The sequence below is a fragment of the Podarcis melisellensis genome (genome assembly GCF_964234715.1).
Source record: "Podarcis melisellensis genome assembly, chromosome: 13".
NCBI classification, from domain to species: Eukaryota; Metazoa; Chordata; class Lepidosauria; order Squamata; family Lacertidae; genus Podarcis; species Podarcis melisellensis.
This window is the reverse complement of record NC_138545.1, coordinates 19,940,969-19,963,919: the sequence shown is the minus strand read 5'-3', so window position 1 is coordinate 19,963,919 and position 22,951 is coordinate 19,940,969. Positions and strand designations below refer to the sequence as shown.

The 22,951-nt window shown below is 46.9% G+C and overlaps 1 protein-coding gene across 4 annotated transcripts; it reads right to left on the bottom strand.

Annotated features, from left to right (window-relative positions):
• Nucleotides 1-1,705: 1,705 nt before the first annotated feature.
• On the bottom strand, nt 1,706-21,220 carry TMEM150B (transmembrane protein 150B). 4 transcript variants are annotated; one of them, XM_081886078.1, is made up of 8 exons: nt 20,483-21,220; nt 11,865-11,988; nt 9,339-9,416; nt 7,123-7,182; nt 6,407-6,474; nt 4,894-5,021; nt 4,374-4,551; nt 1,706-3,229 (listed from the first exon to the last, which is right to left on the bottom strand). In XM_081886078.1, exons 2-8 carry the CDS (start codon nt 11,978-11,980, stop codon nt 3,030-3,032), a joined length of 828 nt encoding a protein of 275 aa, XP_081742204.1. In that variant the 5' UTR covers nt 11,981-11,988; nt 20,483-21,220; the 3' UTR covers nt 1,706-3,029. The 4 variants fall into 4 exon arrangements, with proteins under 4 accessions (XP_081742204.1, XP_081742205.1, XP_081742203.1 ...); XM_081886079.1 differs by lacking the exon at nt 20,483-21,220 and adding an exon at nt 20,137-20,475; XM_081886077.1 differs by lacking the exon at nt 20,483-21,220 and adding an exon at nt 12,666-12,893.
• Nucleotides 21,221-22,951: the final 1,731 nt, after the last annotated feature.

The window sequence follows — 22,951 nt, the reverse complement described above, 5'->3', positions numbered from 1 at the left end:
TGGGTGATGGCGCATGCGGGCGTGCAAATGGGCAGGAGACAACTATGTAACCTCCCCCCGCCACCCTCCTCCCTGTGTCTGCCCCTCCTCTCTCCTTTTGTGAACCCAACCTTATCTCTCGCGCACACACAACAACCCCACAGCCCATCTTCTCCCCACCCTTCTCTCTGGCTGTTCAACACCCCACCCCCACCCAAGCCTTTCATCTCCGGGGGTCTAATTATTGCTCAGAAAAAAAAAAATACAAACAGTCACTCAAATGTTTCCCTTGCTGCTGAGACTTGCCACATGTTATTTCTGCCCAAGCTTCCGGGGGATTGCAGCCCTTTTGGCTTCCAGCTGGAAGGTAATGAGGTGGGGTTGTGAGAGGGAAGAGAAAGGGATCCATTGTTGTTTTTTAGGGGGGATGGCTCTGGTTAGGTCAAGGGTGCATCTTCACAGGGCTTTCACATGTGCAATGATACTGGATGGTACAAGGGTAAGGTGGCCTTTACACACACACACACACATATCCCCCCAAAAGGGAGGTTAAGAGTTGACGAAACACCAAACATTTACATCACATGGCTTCCCTTCAAAGAATTCTGGGGGCTATAGTTTGCCCCCCTCAGCTGCTCTTCCCAGCACCCATAACTACAGTTCCCAGGATTCTTTGGGGGGAGTCATGTGCTTTAAACCGAAGCCATCCCTGGGGCCATAAGCAGGTGGGTACCTATTCAAATCAGATGAGTTTCCACACTGGCTGTTTACGCATTGGCATGGAGATGCTGGTTGTTGTAAACAGAGACTGTGGCTCCTGGAAATGATGTCTGCAGTGTGTTTTGTGAGTAGGCTCAGGACTCTGGGGGTATGCGAGTCTGGGATGAGAGCTCTGCATAAATGAGAGCATGCTGGTTGTGTGAATAAATGTGGACAGAAGTGTGGCTGGTGGGGAACATGAGGATGGGTGTTGTCCATATGGCAGAGAAGGGATGCTTAGTGCACAGTATGCCAAAAAGTGGGTAGATGCTGGTCAGTGTGTATGAACCTGCTTGGAAGCAGGGGCGGGAGAGAGAGGGGAGCGCCTGATTCATGTGTTACTGCAAAGTGGCAGGGGGTGCCTCCATTTGGCTCTGTCTGGTAACATGCAAGTAAAGGAGCCCCCTGGCTATGCAAAGGTTCTCAGGGAAGGGCAATGCTAGCACAGGAAGCAACACGGAAAGAAAACATCAGAAAGAGTTCCCAGAGCAAACGGGCTTTGTGTATCCCATGTGTGGGTATAGCAGGGGTGGGATTGTTGAATGACTTTTCTCTGTCCATTGGGCCATGATGACTGAAGCCAATAGGAGGGGCCAGCAGACTGGGTGCTGCCCGTGCAGCGGGACCATGGTGCGTGAGAGAAAATGGGAATGTAGGGGCACGTGTATATGACAAAATGGCAATTTTGCACTTTTCCAACTCCCCTTGGATTTTGAGCTGCTTCCCAATGAAACACAAGTCTTCTCTTCCATGGTGGCACATCTTGATTACAAGAATCTGCTTTGTGTCTTTAGATCAAATCTAGAAATCCTACCCTTTCAGCCCCAAGTCCCATAAGCCTTCTGAGGAATCTTGCCAGTGGTCTTCAGCTCATTTAAACACCGCACATAAATTGGCTGGAATTGTATCAAGCCTGCCACGCCAGCTCTGATTTTAGGGCAAATAAATAAGCGCTTCCACAGCTAGCTACCCAGAACTTCCACTTTATTAACTGTCCTTTCATAGGAAAGGAAAGAAATTAGACTGGAGGTTCAGTTTGTAGCTATAAAGTAGGAATAATGTTTACTTTAACCTCAAGGCAGGAGTCTAGCAAGGGATAAAGAAGAATCGTTTTTTGCTTTTGTTTAAAAAGAGTTTCTCACATTAGGTTAGAGGGACCTACTTTTCCAGTTGTGGAAGAATGGATTGGGCAAAGCCCCATTGGAAACATAAAAAAGGAAGACAAGACTTCAGTATTCATCTGTATAATAGGATAATACAACACCTTTCCTAACAGGAGAGCAAAGGTGCCTACTTTTCCATCAGAGGAAGGACACACATAGTTGTTGATACTGCCAGAGCATGATGAAAAAGAACTTGGATCCACGCACATGGGTGACTGGAGAGGTGTGTGAGAGCTTTAAGGAGCTGGACCTAGTCTTTCTGGCACAATATCTTATCCACCCACCCAACAGCTTCAGAAACGAACAGTTCATCTGTGTGTGTGTAGAGGCTGTGGTTGAAAGACACAACCGCCGTGTCGGGATACTGTTTAAACTAGTGTAAGAATATGTGCCTAAGCAACTCACACAGTTTGACCAGACCGTTGACTGTGGCAGCAAGATTCGTTACACCAAAGCAGGCTGTGGAGGAGGTAGTTGGGGTTTTTTTGGTCTCGCTGTCTTCCCCTCCCATTTATTACTGTGGAGGGAAGCATAGGAGAAAAAGGCTCCTCACAGCCATCTGTGCTGCAAAGAGTTACTAGGCCCATCCACCCAAGGCCTGGGCACATCAGCCAATGGCGGGTGCTGATGTGTGTGTCACACAAAGATGGGCCTAGGACCCTTCTAGATCACTATGGTTTTCATATACAGCGGTGTGGAGATGGGTAAGATGAAGAACTGGCAGTGGCGGGGATTTTGCAGCCACCAGTGGGAGGATGCTAACAGAAAATAAAACAGGACACTTTTAAAATACTGGTTTGCAAAGGAGATGGTTGGTGGGTCCTTTTGCGAGGGGAGGCGAAGAGCTGCCCCTACTCAGCAGAAGGCGGTGGCTAAATGTTACGAAGAGCACCAAGGAGATTTGTCTGAGATGAGTGACAAGTCAGGGAGACTCTCCAAAATGGCCAAGAAACCCTGACTGTAGGCAGTCCCACAAGGGAGTCCCACACCCCAGCAGAAAAGCTGGGAACTGCTTCACTCGCCATCAGAGGACATGGCGGGGCACGATCCGGTCCACTGGAAAAGGATCCCAACTGTGTGGAAAGTTTTGCAGAGACCCCTTCTTCCCCCCCATGTCCATAGGAGGTATCAGAGAGGGAGAGTCTGTGTTGACGTCTGCATGTCTTGAGCTGCTTGGTCTGCCCGCTGGTGATAGACGTGAACTGAGCAGGTCCCCATGTGCCAGAAATCCACTGCAAAGAGCCCAAAGAGAAGGAAGAGGACCATGGCCAGGGCCCATTCGCAGTAGGCTGACTCAGAATGCAGCTTCAGGAAAAAGAGCACAATCGCTGGGATTAAAGGAGTCAAGGAGAAAGGAGCCAGAGACGGTGGATCTGTTATTCCCAAAAGAGATATAGGTTGCACACACACCATGCATTTAAAGCACGTAGCATCCTCCACAGAATCCTGGGAACAGTAGTTTACCCTTCACAGAGCCACAATTCCCAACACCCTTAAACTACAGTTCCCAGGTCTTTTATTTTATATTATTATTATTATTATTATTATTATTATTATTATTATTAGGTAGAATGTGCTTTAAATGTACGGTGTATATGCAGCCTTAGGTAAGACTGAGGAGAGGCCAGACCTAGTTCCACTTTGTTTTGGATGTGGGGCAGAATAAGATGCATTTGGTAGGCCGCAGCCTCCTTAACGGCCACTGTTACCAGCTTGATAGGGAAAACTGACAAGCAAGCAGTGACAACAGCAGGAGATGTTGCTGCTTCTCATTTGCCCGTCCCCCTTGGACCAATGGGTGGGTGAGCAAACAGGCAACAACAGAGCTAGCAAACTGCTGCCAGTGATATCTGCTCCATCCTCTCATGCCAGGCTAAGGGCATTTGCCTGACCATGCCAACTCCTGGCACCAGCCTCAGAAAAGTTCCAGGTTCTGGGCTGCCTGGGCTCCTAATGAATATTAAGAACATTTTTTAAAGAAATTCTTCGGGACCACTTGAAGCCAGTCCCTGAGGATGCAAGTGAATGTGTTTCCAGTTCGTTATAGCACATCAAAGAAAATCCAGTTGAAGCTAAACAACAACTTGGTGTATCAGATAATAGATGTGAAACTGTGCCCTTCAATCTCCCAAACACACTACCTATCAACTACCCCCAAGCTGCTTCGTGTTGATAATAATGCAGATAATACCTGTCTCTTCCCTTAGAACACAGGAAGTTGCCTTATTCTGAGTCAGACCAATGGTCCATCCAAGCTAGTAATGTCTACACAGTCTGGCAGCAGCTCTCCAGGATTTTAGGCAGGGAATCTCTCCCAGCCCTACCTGGAGATGCTGAGAGACTTGCACCTGGGACCTTTTGCATGCAAAGCAGATGTTCTGCCGCTGATCTATGGATCCTTATAAAAGCCCTCCGTGTACTCCGCAATTTCCCCTCCTGCATATTTAAAGACAACGCTCTAGTTCAGGATACTGGCAATGAGAAAGGCAGAACCACAGAAGCTGAGGGAGAATCTGAGGGGCCCGATCCACCATCCTCCGTGCCTCGGCTTCACTCGGTTGGTCAGGAATGTTTGGACCCAGAAATAAAGGATGCCCACCACAAAAGCCAAGAAGGCCCCAATTAAATGGGTTTCTATCTGGTTTTTTTCCTGTAGGGGAAAGAGAACAGAGTAGATCAACAGAGCAAGTCCCACCCCACCAAGGCCATTTCATGTTCTAGTTCATCGAAATCCTTTTCAATGAAATTCACATGCCCCAATTTTAAGACAAGCCACGTCCCCATCACCTTTTTAAAGGGTGTAGAGATGTGCGGGAAACATCCTAGACCCCCCCCCCAAAATACCCCACAATCTTCTGCATCCCCAGCAAAGGTGAGACGGGTGGGCCTCTTCTGACCACCCCTGTCATTTAAGGACCATCCCTACTGAGACCTCCTCCTCTTAATTTTTGGTAAGGCTTGTCAACCCCTCTCCCCAACTGCAGCTTCTTACCTGGAAATTGCCCACAATAGACGACCCGAGGGCACAGAGTAGGCCGAAAATGAGCCCAACTAGATTTAAACGGGAATGGCAGCCATAATCCCGTACCTGTTGGTATTTCAAAAAGCAGATCACCGCGCCTGGAAGAGATGTCAGTTATTGAGGCTGATAAGATCCATCCTTTCATTTGCTGTCCCAGAGCCACCACATGGTCCATACATGTCACTGAGAGGCAGACTCTAAAGTAGAAGACAGCCTTTCCCTCCATAGATTTGCCTAATATTCTTTTAAAGCCATTCAAACTGGTGTCCTATTATTACATACTGCAGTAGCAAATTTCATATTTCAACTATGTGCTGGGAGAGAAGTTACCTTATTTTCTTTCATCTGCCCTGAATCCTCAAAAACCCTTTGGGGTCTTGTATTATGAGAGAGGGAAAAAAGCCTCTCTCAATCCGCTTTTTCCAATGATAATAATTCTGTACATCTGTATCATATCCACCGCGCTTGCCTTTCTTTCTAGACTAAAAAGTCTCAACCTTCCTCATGATTCAGTTACTCCAATCCCACCGTTATTTTGATCGTAGAATAAGAGTTTGGATTTGATATCCTGCTTTATCACTACCCTAAGGAGTCTCAAAGCGGCTAACATTCTCCTTTCCCTTCCTTCCCCACAACAAACACTCTGTGAGGTGAGTGGGGCTGAGAGACTTCAAAGAAGTGTGACTGGCCCCAGGTCACCCAGCAGCTGCGTGTGGAGGAGAGGGAAGCGAACCCGGTTCACCAGATTACGAGTCCACCGCTCTTAACCACTACATCACACCTGGCTCCTATGCCAGGACTACAATATCCTGTTTAAGGTGCATCTTCCGAAGTGTCGTTGCAGCATAGATTTGTTGAAAGGGCTTACAGGCCTGGTGGTTTTCTTTTCAACTCCTTCCCCAATGAATCCCTAACACGGCATTCGTTCCCCTCCACACATGCACCTGCTGCACCGACACCATCCTAACTGGGCATCCTCCACAGGCAGAAATATGGACAGTTATTAACCAGAGCTAACAATTAAAATGGGAGAGGGATGAACCTCAGGCTCAGGGGACAAACGTGACCCTCCTCATCTCTTTATCTGGCTCTCAAGAGCCTCCTCAGGCCACACTCCCTCCCCAGCCCCTCACAGGCTTGGCTTTGCATCTTCCTTGAGTGTTTTTGCTAGGAGGTGTCCTTGCACTCGGACAATGCCTCTTGGATGGAGCATAGAGAGGTGTGTGTGTGTGTGAATCTCTGTAGAAACCAGCCTACTGTACCAAAGGTAAAATTTGCATTAGTTGCTCCACCCACTTTTGCCCATGGCCCCACTCACCACTGGCAAGTGGCCCCTGGAAGGTTGCCCAGAAAGGAATGTGGCCCTTGACCAGGAAAATGTTCCCTGCCCCTGAACTAAAAGGTGAGGGCTATCCCTGATTAAATATGGACCACTGGAGGCACATGGTGGCAAAAGGAAAGAGACAAGATAGACAGGGCTTACCTAGAAAAGCTCCTAGATTAAGAACTTGACCAAAGACACAGCTCTGGGGTGGGGAGGAGCCACATGTGCTGGAGGAAGACAAGGGGGGGAAATTCATACAGATTGCAGCTGAGTTTAGAAGCTGGCCCCTTAGACTCCCCCCAGCCCAATAGAAGCAATTCAATACACAGAAACAACCCTAGTTCATTGGTCCTCCTCAGCTAGTGGGACACACTCCTGGATTGCAGCCTCATCCAAGGTGGGTCACAGCTCAGCTACACCGCTACCATCCATATACAGGATAGAGTATAAAATAAAAGAGAGAAAATGGTCTCCAGGTATGTGTTTGGGGTAAAGGGGAGTCCTAGGGCTGAAAATGATGCACACCAATTGCTAGGTAGTCTAGTTAGGCCTGGATGGGGCAATATTCCATCCTTCTTCTCTAGGCTGGTCCAGCCCCTCCTGCCTCCTGAAGTGAAGGACACAGTGGCACATCCTCCCCATCACACACCCCAAAGCCATTTTGGATGGGTCTGATGGAAGCCGTAGACCGGAAGATCTGGAGAACTTCAGGTTGGCTAAGGCCTGCCTGTTCCACAAGGTCTGAGGCTGTCACTCAAAAGGGTTCTCCTCAATACAGAGAATAACTTGACTTCCTGAAAAGAAGAAAGCTAAAGAAGGGTGTTGGGGGGCGGGGCGGGTTAGAAGACTTTCTCAGAAACCCAGTCAAGCCATACCTGATATATGGAAAACCTTCTGTGATGTTTACAGATCCATTTGCAACAGCCATGGCATACCTGAAAAGGGGGGGAGGGGGAATCTCATTAATTGGCTGGAGTTGCCAGACTAACGCTTGTTTTTCAAATTCTTCCCAATAAGTTTAAAGTATGCTCTGTCACACACTTAGTCCCTGTTTTTTAATTTTTGAATAATATTATATCACTACACTTTGTAGCCAAGACTGTTCTTCATCAGAGAAGCTTGCTTGTCAAGAAAAAAGAAGAAAAGGGGGGTGGAGCAGGAAAATGACATATGAAGGAGAAAAGGGGCAGCAAAACAACAACAAATCTCTAAAGTACTGTACAGTGAATAGATTAAAAGGGAAAATATAAACATATACATTGTCATTCCAAACATGTAAAAAAACAAAGCCCACCTCTCAATAAATTTCCTTCCTTTATTATTATGTTTTGCATTTCTCTACTACAACTGATTGGTTAGGAAAACCTGGCAAACTATCTTAATGATAAAAGTTACACACTTGCTCACTCCACACACACAGACACAGACACAGACATGGTGCCTCCAGACTGTCTCTGCTTTAAGGCGGGATTTCATCCAAAGTGGCAAATTTCGGTTGCGCAATTATAGTCGCACAACAAACCTGCTCCACTACCCCCCAGAGATGGGCCTTTTTTGCAATAAGGAAAGTGGGTGAGGACACTTCCTTTGACGCAACATCATCTAACCTCCAAATGAACGCTTGTTAAATAGCCAACATCCTCTCATCTCCCTGCAAACAAATCAGAGCGAATGCCCAATTCACCTGAAAGTGCCCCAGAGTTCATGGGGCAGTTTCCTTGCAGAGAGAGAATCCTGGAGGCTTGTGGGTGGTTGCTGTTTTAGTGTGCAAAGCAGAGGGAGAGAGACAGCTACAGAGCTAGCCTCCAAACACCTGGGAGTAGAGGGGAGCAGTAGACCTGGCAGTGCCTCGTTAGAAATTAAAGGCTGCTCCCCCTAACTAAACCTCTGCACATTTTGTCCTGTGGCACAAAGCGCAAGTGCTGCCAAATCAATGGCTACTAGCCATGGCAACTCTGCTCTGTCTCCGTGGCCAGAGGCAGTAATGTTTCTGAATACCAGTTGCTGGAAACCACAGGAGGAGAGAGGGCTCTTGTGCTCAGCTCCTGCTAGATGCCCTGCTTCCCATGGGCATCTGCTTGGCCCCTGGGAAAACAGGATGTTGGACTAAATGGACCACTGGCTCGTCATATGCTCTTAGCAACACCTGCAGACCAGATGAAATTTAGCCAGCTAGCCTAGTTGGCAAGCATTTGTTACGATTACAGGACTTTAAAAACAGCAGCACCACAGAGGTCCAGATCCTTTGCATATGGGTGACCAAGCTGGCTCACGAAAGGTTAGCGAGCTAGGTGTGTGTGTCCCTGTACGCTTGCCAGCTTGCAAAAGAAGAGGAAAGAGAAAGCTCTTGTCCCTTTAAAATAGGTATTTGGCGTGCAGATCTCAGCAAACGAAGCGCCTTTGCAGTGAGCTGCAATCAGCTGCCAATTGCTGCAGATCAAAATGCTGTTAAAGGGGTCAGTTCCACGTTGGCACCCTGCTCTGTTTGAACAAAGTCCCCTTTTCCACTAGGAATTTGACCTGCAGGCAGCGGAAATCTTTGCTGGGTTGTAATTATCTCGTATTGCAAAAAAGAACACAAGAAAACTGTCTTGCGTCAGGCCCAACTATTTATCCGTCATCTGTATTAGATACTGTACTATGACTGACGGCAAATCTCCAGGATCTCAAAGAGAGGCCGTTTCTATCACCTGTGACCTGATACTTTCACCTGGACCAACCAGCGACGGAACACTGAAGCTTAGCTCAGGGAGAAAGCTTCTGCCTCGTATGCAGAAGTTCCCAGGTTCAATCCCCGGTGTCTCCAGGTAGGGCTGGGAGAGATCTTCCATCGGAGACATTTGAGAAGCACTGCTAGTCATTGCAGACAATCCTGCACTGGATGGACTCAGTATAAGCAGCTTCTTAAGTTCAGATGTTCTACCATTGAGCCACGCTCTTCCTATACCAGATTGGAGTTGACATGATCCCATTTCCCCCAATCCAGCTCTATCACTGCTGGGCTTAAAGCAAGCACACAAATACACATACATACACACTCCCACATCCCACCTGAGAGTCAACCCACTCTGCTTTGCTTATTGTTACTCACACAACCCAGAAGCCGACAATACCTCCTACAGCTAGGAGCACAGGAAGGAGAGCCCAGAGCCACATGGTGGCGGAAGACCTAAAGGCAAAAAATATAAGGAAACCATCAAGAACAGCCTGAGATTCTTGGGTTCTTTGGGAACAAGGTGGGATAAAGCTGAAGGAAGCCTGGGGAGGAGACCAGATCCCTGGACTCTAGGGACCCATTGTGATTTGGTGGTCTTGAAAGAGCAGCAAGGCCGAATCCTAAAATTTCGGGGGTTTGGGAAGTAGGTTAGGTCACAGCAAGCCAGGATTCCTGGGTTTTCTGGCTAAGCCCTTGATAACTGGAAAACTCTGCTACGTCCAAGGGGCCTTATTGCTCCTCACTGCCTTGCTCTGCGCTGCAGGAATTAAAACAAACAACACTAGAAAGACTTTGCTAATGGTATACTAATAAACTTCCCCCACCACGCCCCTCACTCAGCCACCACCCAGCAGGGCTGAGCTCCTGCCAGTAATCAAAGCAAAAGATTTTAAAGCAAAAGTCCATGGGAAGGTGGGGAATTGCCCTGAAATCAGAGCAACACCCTAGCTACATCATCACTCGGAGACTGGCAACGAGCTGGCTGCAAATTATACTGCGTAGGAGCAACCAGTGGCTTCCTTGTGGGGAGTTTGAGAATCAAGGTTTTTGATTTATGTTTCCCTTCTGAGTCTTCAGGAATATCACGGGATTCCTTACCCAAAAATTATCTGCTAGCTGCGTCCTTTTCTCTCCGCTCAGGAGCACGTCTTTCTCCCTAGCAGGTAGCAAGGTTAGTGTGCCAGCGCTCCTTCCAATAAACCTGCCCCAACTCCATCTCTGGGACTGGGCAAAGGGCATTGTGAGGGCGCTATCTGCCTGTGACTTTTGTCCCCAAGGCGTGCCATTCTGCTGCCACACAGATGGTGCTCGGAGAAAGAGGGACCACTCGGCGGCATGACGCAGTTTATCAGCGCAACGTGTGCTTTTCTAACGGAGAACCACGGTTACTGGATTCCTTATGAGGGATTGCTCCAGACTGGCATTTTCCGGTATGGATCTCTTCAGCAGCATGCCAGTGTCACAATAATAGTGCATCAATGGTGGAATAACACTGGACTGTCCACCCACACCACCCACTATATCAGTTGTGATGCTCCATCAATGTCACCACATTTATTGCCACCTGCAGAGGCGCTCTTGCACTATAGCGCCACAAAAGTGAGAGAACGAGAACTGCGGAACATTTGCATTGGTCTTGAAAGGCTGCAGGGTTTCAACAGGAAGTTATGGGATGCGGGCTGCTAGGAAGTGAAGCAGTATGCCCTCCCTGAAACTTCTGCGAGTGCAAGTATTATTGAAAGCAGTATCGTGCATAACTGCCATGCTGAGCCCAAATTATCATGGATGCACAGTAAAAAAAGATAGTCAGGCAGGGAGAGGGAGGGAAAGGAGATCTGGGAGTACAGTGGTACCTTGGGTTAAGAACTTAATTTGTTCTGGAGGTCCGTTCTTAACTTGAAACTGTTCTTAACCTGAGGTACCACATTAGCTAATGGGGCCTCCCGCTGCTGCCATACAATTTCTGTTCTCATCCTGAAGCAAAGTTCTTAACTCGAGGTACTATTTCTGGGTTAGCGGAGTCTGTAACCTGAAGCATCTGTAACCTGAGGTACCACTGTATAGGATTAGAGGAGTGAATTTGTGGGAACCAGGAGGGAAGACTGCTGGGTTATGGTGAGGTTACCAGGAGCCGGAATAGGTCAGCATATCCAGAGTAACATTCTGGAAGTGGTGTCTTGAAATAAGAGAAGAGAGGAGCATCTCTGTCTTGAAATAAGAGAAGAGAGGAGTATTCTGCTCTGGTCAGACCTCACCTGGAGTACTGTGTCCAGTTCTGGGCACCACAGTTCAAGAAGGACACTGACAAACTGGAACGTGTCCAGAGGAGGGCAACCAAAATGGTCAAAGGCCTGGAAACGATGCCTTATGAGGAACGGCTAAGGGAGCTGGGCATGTTTAGCCTGGAGAAGAGGAGGTTAAGGGGTGATATGATAGCCATGTTCAAATATATTAAAGGATGTCACATAGAGGAGGGAGAAAGGTTGTTTTCTGCTGCTCCAGAGAAGCGGACACGGAGCAATGGATCCAAACTACGAAAGAAGATTCCACCTAAACATTAGGAAGAACTTCCTGACAGTAAGAGCTGTTCGACAGTGGAATTTGCTGCCAAGGAGTGTGGTGGAGTCTTCTTCTTTGGAGGTCTTTAAGCAGAGGCTTGACAACCATATGTCAGGAGTGCTCTGATGGTGTTTCCTGCTTGGCAGGGGGTTGGACTCGATGGCCCTTGTGGTCTCTTCCAACTCTATGATTCTATGATCACGTTCTGTACCTCTAGCAGTAAAAAGTTTTGGGATGTACCTATTGCTGCAGCAGCATAAGTTCTGCTGCCACCAACGCAGCTGTGTCTAATATTAGTCTGCCGGCTGCAAGGTAAGTTCACCTGTTGCCGATGTAGCTTACCTGAGGTCCGAGAAGTTCTTTGGCAAGTTTCTAGGGACCTTGACCTGGCGAAACTGGAAGAGGGCTTGTGAAAGTCCTTGGCAGGCTGTCCAGGGCACGCAGCTATCGCAAGGCATTTTATGACCTGAGGATGAAAAGAAAAAGTTGCCAGTTGCCATATTTTATAACCTGTGAAATGAACCTCTGTTTAGCCTGAGAACAGCAGGCTACGGAGATTTGTGTGACACCATGGGGAGGGTTCCCCTGCATGCAAAAATGGTGGAATCTGCTATTGTAAGATGTAGGGGTGGCTGCTGACCCAGACAGCGTTAAATGGGGATTGGAATTGTAGAGTTGGAAGGGACCCCAAGGGTCATCTAGTCCAACCCTCTGCAACGCAGGAATCTCATCTCAAGCATCCATGACAGGTAGTTCTTTCTGCCTAGGCGCAGAAGCTCCCTATTGAAATTCATTTTGCTAGTTTGGATCCCAGTTCCCCAATCCGTTAAGACCATCTTGAATCCAGATTCTGTCTTCTGTGGCATTAGCTACCCTTCCCAGTTTGGTGCCATCTGCAAAGGGCTCATCCATACAGTGGTACCTCAGATTAAGAACTTAATTCGTTCTGAAGGTCCGTTCTTAACCTGAAACTGTTCTTAACCTGAGGTACCACTTTAGCTAATGGGGTCTCCTGCTGCCGCTGCACTGCTGCCACATGATTTCTGTTCTTAACCTGAGGTACTATTTTTGGGTTAGCGGAGTCTGTAACCTGAAGCGTATGTAACCTCAAGCACCTGTAACTCGAGGTACCACTGTACTTACATTTGCTTTGCACTTTCTAGGCACAAGTCTGGACTTTCCAGATCCGTGTCCTGGTTTGTTGTTGTTGTCCTGGCGCTTTAACCCAGGAATATCCACGTTTTACTGCTGAATGGCAGTCCGCAGAAAACCCATATGGCTAGATGCGATTCCTCCAGCACTGGGATTCATGTGTGGGAGAGTTGCTCATGTCCCGCCCACATGACTCTCATAGGCATCTGATTGGCCACCATGAAAACAGGGTGCTCGGCTTGGGCCACATTCACACCACACATTTAAAGCACTATGATACCACTTTAAATAGTCATGGCTTCCTCCCCCAAAGCATCCTGGGAAGTATAGTTTGTTAAGGGTGCTGCTGAGAGTTGTTAAGAGACCCTTGTTCCCCATACAGAGCTACCATTCCCAGAGCGCCCTGTAAATTGACTGATTAATTGACTGTTAATCCACTCTGAGAATGGAGAGACGACTAGCAGAGCCGGAACGTGAACGGTTACAGAAAGGTAAGAGTTTCCTCCATTTCTCTGCTCACTTTTTGCCTGTCCTTCTGGGAAGGGCGTTTACAAAACTGGGGGCTGGAAAAAGGTACTCCTGGAGTTGTGGAAATACTAAAAACTCAATGATGGCAGACAAAGCGAAGAAGGAAAGGATTGCAGTTTTCTCCCCGCCAGCCCCCAACTGAAAGCTTGAATGTTTAGCTCAAGACAGTAATAATTGTATAGATTGATTCCTCTGAAAGAAAGATAATAGTTGGAGAGGCCTAAGAGAGACACACAGCAGCGGAGGCTGCCTTTGCAAGGATCGATGCAGAGATGGAAGATGCGCCGAATGATTCTGTACGTGGGCATTTTTCGCTTTGTTGTCGGAGAAGGTGGGTAGATGAGTCACTGAGCAAATTGACAAAATTGCAAACGTAGTTTCTGTTAACAGAGGCTGAGAGCGACAGAGACAAGAAGCTAAAGGCAACAGAGGAATCTGGATAACTCCCCACCCCCCACCCCGGCCTTGCTATGTTTGTTTACTTATGGACGTTTCACCAATTGTAGCACAAAAGAACAATCTGTGAAATGGGTAGAGTTTGCAGTGGAATCGATCAAAACAGGGAAGCAAATGCTTTTTTTCTAAGTTGAATTGGGAGTGAGGAGGTGTCTTTTGTCAGTTCTTCCCCACTAATGCTATATTATTCAGGATTAGACTAATTTCTCCTTAATTAAGAGCACCGTAAAAATGGCCGTTTCTATACTATATCCTAATCTTTGGCAACTTGGTGTCCTCTAGATTAAATGTGTTTGTGTGTATCCTGCCTTTTCCCCTGACAGGGACTCAAGCTGGTTTACAGGAGAAAAAGATATATATAGCAGACACGGGTGAAAGTTGTGTTTAAGCAGGAGCACGTCACTTTTTATTTTCTCAAGAGAAGAAGTACACTTTTAAGTTTTTTGGGGGGGAATCACTTTAAAATCCAGGAGGAAATTCTTGCTACTAGCTTAAAATCTAAAAAGGAGAGTTGAGCAGACAGAGCAGCCTTCCTGTTAGAAAAGGCGTTAATATTTGTAAAGGTGCAGCTCATTCTTTCACCACTCGATGGAAGCACTTACCTCCCAATACTTTTGATCACAAATGCTTGGTTCAGAGAGCACCGATTTAATAAAGAAATAAGGCTTGCAAAAGGGCATCTATGCCAGAATGATCTGACAGTTGCAACATCTACACAATTCTGGTTCCAGTTGGAGGAGGCGATATGTTCCTCTCCAAACAGCTGTGTAAGGCAGGATCAGGCAGGGTCTACACTGAGATTATTTGCAGTAGATCATCCTGCCTTCTGGTTCCCAGTTGTCTTGACAATAGCAACAGCTAAAATGCCGCCACCCCAAGAAAAAGGTTGCTTAAAAAACATTGAGGGAATGAGATGTTTTGAATCCCATCAGTCCCTGCCAGCTATGGACAATGATCAGGAACTTGTCACACAGTGCTGGGCGGGTGGGAATCCATTTTTTTGTTTTCGCTTAGTGTGAATGCTTGAAGGGCACATCTCACAGTTGCGCACTGACCTCGTTGAGCTCAGTCCCAACACCCCATTTCACCTGCAGCAGCAGAAGAGAAGCACTTCACATCACACAGCACATAATTAAACTGTGGAACTCACTGCCACAGGAGGCAGCAATAGCTACTAACTTGGATAGCTTTAAGAGAGGATAAGACAAAATCACAGAGGAGAGGGGTATCAAAGGCTACTGTGAGGTCAGGATATGGACCATTTGCCTGTTCCCAAAGGCCTTTCTTATGCTCTTATGTCATCCAAGGACTACGGAAGTGCACCAGAATGGGAAAAGGCTGTCTAAAAAGAGTTTTGTGCTACGTTTTGCTGTCCATGCTGCTTGAGCGAGAGCACGGCAAAAGCAAGAACCCTGTGCATTTGCCCCCATTCAACACACCAGAAGACCAAATCACTAGAATGGTGCATTTTATGGCCCAGGAAGCAAATGGCTGTATAACCTGAACATCTGATGTAGTCAGGGGTCTGCAACTGTATTTATGTTAAAGCAACAACAACCTTTTGGCGTCTTAAAAGACCCACATTTTCTATTTTTTTTTAGGAACGGAGGAAACTGCCTTATATTGAGTGCCTTGTGTTCTAATATCAACATGTCGCCCTGCAGTATTTAAGGTACACCCAATGGACACTCAAACAACGTGGACACCCTCCCCCCCCAAGAATTATGGTTCATTAAGGGTACTGGGATGGGACGTGGGTGGTACTGTGGTCTAAACCACAGAGCCTAGGACTTGCCGATCAGAAGGTTGGCAGTTTGAATACCCACGACGGGGTGAGCTCTCGTTGCTCAGTCACTGTTCCTGCCCACCTAGCAGTTTGAAAGCACATCAAGTGCAAGTAGATAAATAGGTACAGCTCCAGCGGGAAGGTAAATGGCGTTTCTGTGCGCTGCTCTGGTTCGCCAGAAGTGGCTTAGTCATGCTGGCCACATGACCCGGAAGCTGTACACCAGCTCCCTCGGCCAATAAAACGAGATGAGCGCCACAACCCCAGAGTTGGGCATGACTGGACCTAAAGGTCAGGGGTCCCTTTACCTTTTTAAGGGTACTGGGAATTTTTGGCCCGCAAGGAGGAAACTACAGATTTCATGTGCATAGTATGCACTTTAAATGTGTGGTGTGGATCCACTGGGACCATTGAGCAGTACAGTAGTACCTTACCTCGGGTAAGTACTTAATTTGTTCCGGATGGCTGTTCTTAACCTGAAATTGTTCTTAACCTGAAGCACCACTTTAGATAATGGGGCCTCCTGCTGCTGCCGCGCTGCCGGAGCCCAATTTCTGTTCTTATCCTGAAGCAAAGTTCTTAACCTGAAGCACTATTTCTGGGTATGCGGAGTGTGTAACCTGAAGCGTATGTAACCTGAGGTACCACTGTATAACTTTTCTGATTGCTTCTGGCCGGGGTGGGCCTGGGGGCGAGCCATTTGCTGAGAATCCTCACTTCAGGAATTTGGAGTCACTAGGTCAGCACGTACTGCTGAGACACTGCCCAGGTCTAAGACTCCCTGTAGCCAACTGGTTTTATGACCCATTTTATGACCCACAGGCAGGACTTATTTTAAGACTCAGTGAAGCCTAGGGGATAAATAGTCAGCTGAGGATCCCCTTTCATTTGAGAGTGTTGTTTTTCTCAAGGTGCGGGCCCCTCCATGTGTGAGGCCTGGGGCATTTGCCCCCATTCAACACACCAGAAGTCCAAATCACTTGTTGTTGTTTGTTTAGTCGTTTAGTCGTGTCCGACTCTTCGTGACCCCATGGACCAGAGCACGCCAGGTACTCCTGTCTTCCACTGCCTCCCGCAGTTTGGTCAAACTCATGCTGGTAGCTTCGAGAACACTATCCAACCATCTCGTCCTCTGTCGTCCCCTTCTCCTTGTGCCCTCCATCTTTCCCAACATCAGGGTCTTTTCCAGGGAGTCTTCTCTTCTCATGAGGTGGCCAAAGTATTGGAGCCTCCGCTTCATGATCTATCCTTCCAGTGAGCACTCAGGGCTGATTTGCTTAAGAATGGAGAGGTCTTTTTTGCAGTCCATGGGACTCCCAAGAGTCTCCTCCAGCACCAGAATTCAAAAGCATCCATTCTTCGGCGATCAGCCTTCTTTACGGTCCAACTGTCACTTCCATACGTCACTACTGGGAAAACCATAGCTTTTACTATACGGACCTATAAATCACTAGAATGGTGCATTTTATGGCCCAGGAAGCAAATGGCTGTATAACCTGAACATCTGATGTAGTCAGGGGTCTGCAGCTGTATTTATGTTAAAGCAACAACAACCTTTTGGCGTCTTAAAAGACCCACATTTTCTATTTTTTTAGGAACGGAGGAAACTGCCTTATATTGAGTCCATCTAGGTGAGGATTTTCTACTGACCGCAGATATTTCCAGGCCTGCTTGAAGATACCAAATATTGAAAACTGGGACCTTTTGCATGCAGAAGCAAATGCTAGGCTATGGCTGTCCATCTGACAATGTAGACTGCCGTCGAAGAAAGCTGATGCCATAATGAATTTGTTGCTTTGTGCTGAAGTCTTTGTTGCTTTTGCTGTAAGAGACTAACACACCTAGCCCTCCGGAAATTGTATTTACATTAAGGTTACCGGACGTCCCTGTTTCCCCATACAAAATCAATTGAAGTTGAAAAGTGTCCCCGGATTCATTGAAAAAAATCTGGTAACCTTGATTTACATCAGCTTTTAATTCTCCCCCGAACACTGCTCTGTAAAATCCTCCAAATAAAGCTACCTAGCTTTATAACATCTAATGTTCTGCAAGGAGAGAACTGGTGCTCTGTTGATACCTTGAATGCGAGCAAACTTTTCAGAGACATCTCCCCCTCCACCAATCCTCCACGCATTTTCTGTCCCCTGTAGGGTTGCCTGCAAACCGGACAAAAAGTGTGGCTTGCTGCCATGGCGTTAAGATAAATATCAATGCCTGCACTGGCTAAGATCTGGAAAACCCTGGTGCAGTTGAAGGCATGGTCACCAATACAAGGAGTAAACAACTGATTTAAAAGATCTGAATTACTTCACTTTTAGACTGGTTTTACTTTAGTTTTGAGAAGGCTTCCCCATCAGGAACTCTTGCGGTGAAGTCCCATACTTAGGGATCAGGCACCACTACATTCTGTGGGACAAAAGCACATATGGGTGCATCAAAGCTCAGCTCCGTTGCTGCGCATAAAGGCAGTAGGCTTTGTCAGGGGCACATCATGGCCATTTTAATTGAAAGAAAACAGTGTATTTCTTAAAGAACGTACAGTGGTACCTCGGGATACATACGCTTACATACGGTTACATACGCTTCAGGTTACAGACTCCGCTAACCCAGAAATTTTCCCAGTAGTGATGTATGGAAGTGAGAGCTGGACCATAAAGAAGGCTGATCGCCGAAGAATTGATGCTTTTGAATTATGGTGCTGGAGGAGACTCTTGAGAGTCCCATGGACTGCAAGAAGATCAAACCTATCCATACTGAAGGAAATCAACCCTGAGTGCTCACTGGAAGGACAGATTGTGAAGCTGAGGCTCCAGTACTTTGGCCACCTCATGAGAAGAGAAGACTCCCTGGAGAAGACCCTGATGTTGGGAAAGATGGAGGGCACAAGGAGAAGGGGACGGCAGAGAACGAGATGGTTGGATAGTGTTTTCGAGGTTACCAGCATGAGTTTGACCAAACTGCGGGAGGCAGTGGAGGACAGAGGTGCCTGGCGTTCTCTGGTCCATGGGGTCACGAAGAGTCGGACACGACTAAACGACTAAACAACAACAACAACCCAGAAATATTACCTCAGGTTAAGAACTTTGCTTCAGGATGAGAACAGAAATCGTGCTCCGGCAGCACGTCAGCAACGGGAGGCCCCATTAGCTAAAGTGGTGCTTCAGGTTAAGAACAGTTTCAGGTTAAGAATGGACCTCCAGAACGAATTAAGTACGTAACCAGAGGTACCACTGTAGTTACCCTCCTGTGGCCCTGGGGAAAGAGGTGGGGAGGCTCTGTCTCTGGCAGTGGCTGGTTCAGATTTTTGTGGCCAAGGCAAGCTTCCCGCAAATGAGTCCCCTTTCCAGAAATGTTCCATCTTTTGGGGGGGGGGGCTTTTACAATCTTTACTATAAGGGGCTGGACTGTGGGTTTGCCCACCACCTCTCACTTCATCCTTGTAGTTCATTGGCTCACTGTCAAAAGAGCTCTCTCTTCACCTCCGATTTCCAGTAGATGGGGCCAGTCAGGGACAAAAATTCTCACAGAGATGCATGCAGAATACTTTGCGGTTGTGTGTGCATCATAACCGGCTGAAAACACGGCTGGGTTGCTCTTTTTCCTCAGTTCAGATCAAAGCTGGGTTGAGAATCCAAATTCATAGTCCAGTTGTAATCCTGGAAAACTGTGTGCGTGCATAGATAGAGGTGGTTGGGGAGATCTATGTATTATTTTTTTTTAAAAAAAGATCAATACATATCACTTCAATCAAGTTTTTTTCTGGGTCCCAGAAAGACGTTCACATTACTGGCTTAAAACACAGCTAGGTCGTTCTTTTCCTCAGTTTGGAATGAAGCTGGTTGAAGTGCAGAGTTAGCGGGTGTCTACGCGGGTGTGATTAGTTTTCAGCTGCAGTAAGGCTGGATCAGGTCCATGGCTTATCTGGTCCAGCATTCTGCTCTCACAGTGGCCAGCCAGACACCTGTGGGATTCCTGCAAGCGTTCTCTCGTCCTATCGTTTCCAGAAACTGGTGTTCAGAAACAAGATTGCCTCCACCCATGAAAGTAAAACATGGGATTAAGGGGAGCCATTGATTTTAATCAAAACTCTTGTTGTTCCTTCTCTCTCTCATACGCACAGCATCCTCCCTCTAGTAAGAAGAGGAGGGATGGGTTGCCTTCTCCAAACTTTGATGGCTTTTTCATTCCAAACATTCCAGACCCTCTGTTTATAGTGAAACCATATTCTGTCAAAGAGCTCCCCTAAGGCCGTCTTGGGACATGAAGAACCATTTAACATTCTTTTCTCAAATCCCGGAGTATATTCTGACATCACTTGAAGGCAAAACTACAGTGGCAAACACAGTAACAGGTCGCACTGAGAACCTTCCCTGCTTTGAAGTCTCTTGATGCACTGTGGAGTGAATTTTGTTTGGCTTTTAGCAACTTACTTTATTAGGAAATGTATAGGATATTAAGAGAAATCCAGGCTTGAACTTAGCCCCAGTTTTGGAGGAAGAAGCTAAATGTGTCAGAGAGAAAAGACCATCTGCAAACAGCAGGGTTTCGATTGCTATTCCAAGAACATTTAACAGACAAAGGGGGAAGAAGCTTCTGGTATGTTGTTAGTGAAATGGTTCATTAGGTGGGGCTGTGAGAGAGAGGGAAGAATGATAACTAGATTTCTAGGGTGGCAATGTTATATTCACTTACCTTTGAGTAAGCCCCACAGATTTCAAGAGGACTTCCTTCTGAGTTGTCATTTATTTGTTTCGTTAAAAGCATTTCTGAACCGCCAAACCTTCATCCAGTTTTCTGGGGTAAGACACTTATACCAAGTGCATTTTTCATTGTACAGATTACACATGAGTAAACCTACAGGGTAGCCCTTCTAGAACATGGTTACAAATTGTCGCCTCCATAGCACCCCCAAACTTTAGTCAGTTACCATTTCTTGTTTCCTTATGGAAACAAGTGTAAAATGGCCCAGAAATGCATTGTATTTTGCCATTGCATTACCCTAGCCAGTGGAGGCTTGTCCATTTGGGCAATTGCTCACCTGTGTTCTTACTTCCATCCAGCCCAGGGAGTGGTACTGCCTTCCAGCTTCCTTCTCCTCCTTCTCAGTACTGCCTTCCTAGAATTCAGCAGGAAGGAGGTTTGGAGGCAAAACTATAATTACTTGGGTCTTTCTGCTATTGGCTCTGGCTCCACCTGCTGTTGACCTCTCCACCTTCTGACCTACCAGTCTCAGCGGTCTCCAGCCACCACTGATTGGTGGACTTCAAACAGTCTTGGCTCCCCCCCCCCCCAATAATCCTGGGAACTGTAGTTTGTTCAGGGTACTAAAATCGCCAGGAGCCCCCTATTCCTTTCAAAGAACTACAGTTCCCAAATGAGTTTAACCTTCTTCCTAGGGATTTCTGGGAACTGTAGCTTTGCGAGGGGGTGCATGGAGTTCTTTGTCACCAGGTGAGTGGTTAAATACAAGTTGCCAGGTAGCAGCAGCTTTGTACATAGAGCCAGAAAAGCTACAAAGGGAACTGTGTTGGGCTGCCCTCTTACATATTGCCCAAAGGCGAGTCATCTAACACTCGGGGGGGGGGGGTTAATTTGTATATTTAGATCATGGGTAGGCAAACTAAGGCCCAGGGGCCGGATCCGGCCCAAATACCTTCTAAATCTGACCTGCGGACGGTCCGGGAATCAGCTTGCTTTTACATGAGTAGAATGTGTCCTTTTATTTAAAATGCATCTCTGGGTTATTTGTGGGGCATAGGAATTCATCCCCCCCCCCCATATAGTCCGGCTCCCCACAAGGTCTGAGGGACAGTGGACCGGTCCCCTGCTGAAAAAGTTTGCTGATCCAGTTTAGATGCAGATTTAGAAGAGAGAACTACAATTGAAGCAGAGGTATGTCACACCATAGCTGAGAAGACTGGTCTAGGTGATCTGTGCTCCTGCTTAGTCTGCTCTCAGGGTGGTCTCCCTGCTTGTGCCTCTTTACATTTAAATCAGACTTGGACTGGACCAGACTCTGAATAAAGGAGAATAGGGGACATGGAGAATAGGGGACATGGAGAATAGGGGACATGACCACCCTACAGTCTGCTGTCTGAATTTAGGCCATGGAGAAAGCTCTGCTCTCCCCCTCACCACCCCTTTTTTGGCACTTGTTCCATCTTTGTCCCACAGTCTTATTTAAAGGCCTTATTTAAAGATTGTTAGAGTGAAATGCCGGAAGGTGTGCAGCACTGTGCAGAAGTCAGTTACTGTATACCTAGATGTGTGTGTGATACATCCATTTCGGCAGGAAGGAAGTCACTCCAGGACTGGTAAAACACAGTACAGTGGTACCTCAGGTTAAGAACTTAATTTGTTCCAGAGGTCCGTTCTTAACCTGAAACTGTTCTTAACCTGAGGTAGCACTTTAGCTAATGGGGCCTCCCGCTGCCGCCGCGCTGCTGCCACACGATTTCTGTTCTCATCCTGAAGCAAAGTTCTTAACCTGAGGTCCTATTTCTGGGTTAGCGGAGTCTTTAACCTGAAGAGTCTGTAACTCGAGGTACCACTGTAGTAGCAACTGATGCCACAGTGCAACACTGTCTCTGTGTATTGCATTTGGCTGTTTATTGTTTATTGGCTGTTTATTGTTTATTGTAGGTCTGAGAAATCTGGTTTGCATACAAGGCAGTTCTAGCATTTAGCATTTTAGCTGCCTTGCCTCGGCGCGTTTTGAGGCCGTACCCCCTGTACACATTTATTTTCTTTCTTTATCTAGGCGATACAAGGTGGCTTCCATCTTATAAATATCAAAACACAATCATTATTAAACACTTTCCATAAGGGTGCAATAGCACTGGACTAAACTGCTGGGTGTGTAGCTGTACACTGCTGTCAGCCTCAACCCAATCTGCACTATTAAAACCGTCCTACACTGCAGGCCTGTTTTAAGGCATACTGTTAGCAAGCTTGCTCAACATACAGTATAATATGGGAATAATATACCCTTGGTTTATGAGGTGTTAGGGAAGGGGTAGTACTTCTGGTGGTGGACATGTTATACTTTGTTTGGCATCGTTTGTCCGCCTTTGGTTCTTTTTTCCATTTACAGCCATCCCTTCAACATGCAATCTAAAGGCAGGCTACACACAGTCAAAACTGCTTAGAAATTAACAAAAGACACAAATTAAGACCTGAGATAGAAAGGGCAGGAGCTCCAGTCAAAGGTGTTGATATGAACATGGAATGGAGGGGGGTACCTTTTGCATGCTACTCACGAGCAATGGCCTTGTGCACTCTGCAAGCTGCTGGACTTCATAATATTACTCACTATTGCTGCAGTGTTAGGTCATCCTTAGAAACTCACTAAAAATCAACCCTTTGACCAGGCATCCCCAACCTGTGGCCTTCCAGATGTTTTGGCCTACAACTCCCATCATCCCTAGCTAACAGGACCAGTGGTCAGGGATGATGGGAATTGTAGTCCAAAACATCTAGAGGGCCGAAGGTTGGGGATGCCTGCTGT

Bases quoted from the DNA above. Each gene is read 5' to 3' on its own strand.
- TMEM150B (XM_081886078.1), bottom strand. From the start codon at position 11,980: ATGCCTTGCGATAGCTGCGTGCCCTGGACAGCCTGCCAAGGACTTTCA. The intron at 6,475-7,122 runs GTATGGCTTGAC...GTCTTCCTCCAG, and splicing joins GAAGGTTTTCCATATATCAG to CACATGTGGCTCCTCCCCAC. The intron at 4,552-4,893 runs GTAAGAAGCTGC...TTTCCCCTACAG, and splicing joins CTATTGTGGGCAATTTCCAG to GAAAAAAACCAGATAGAAAC.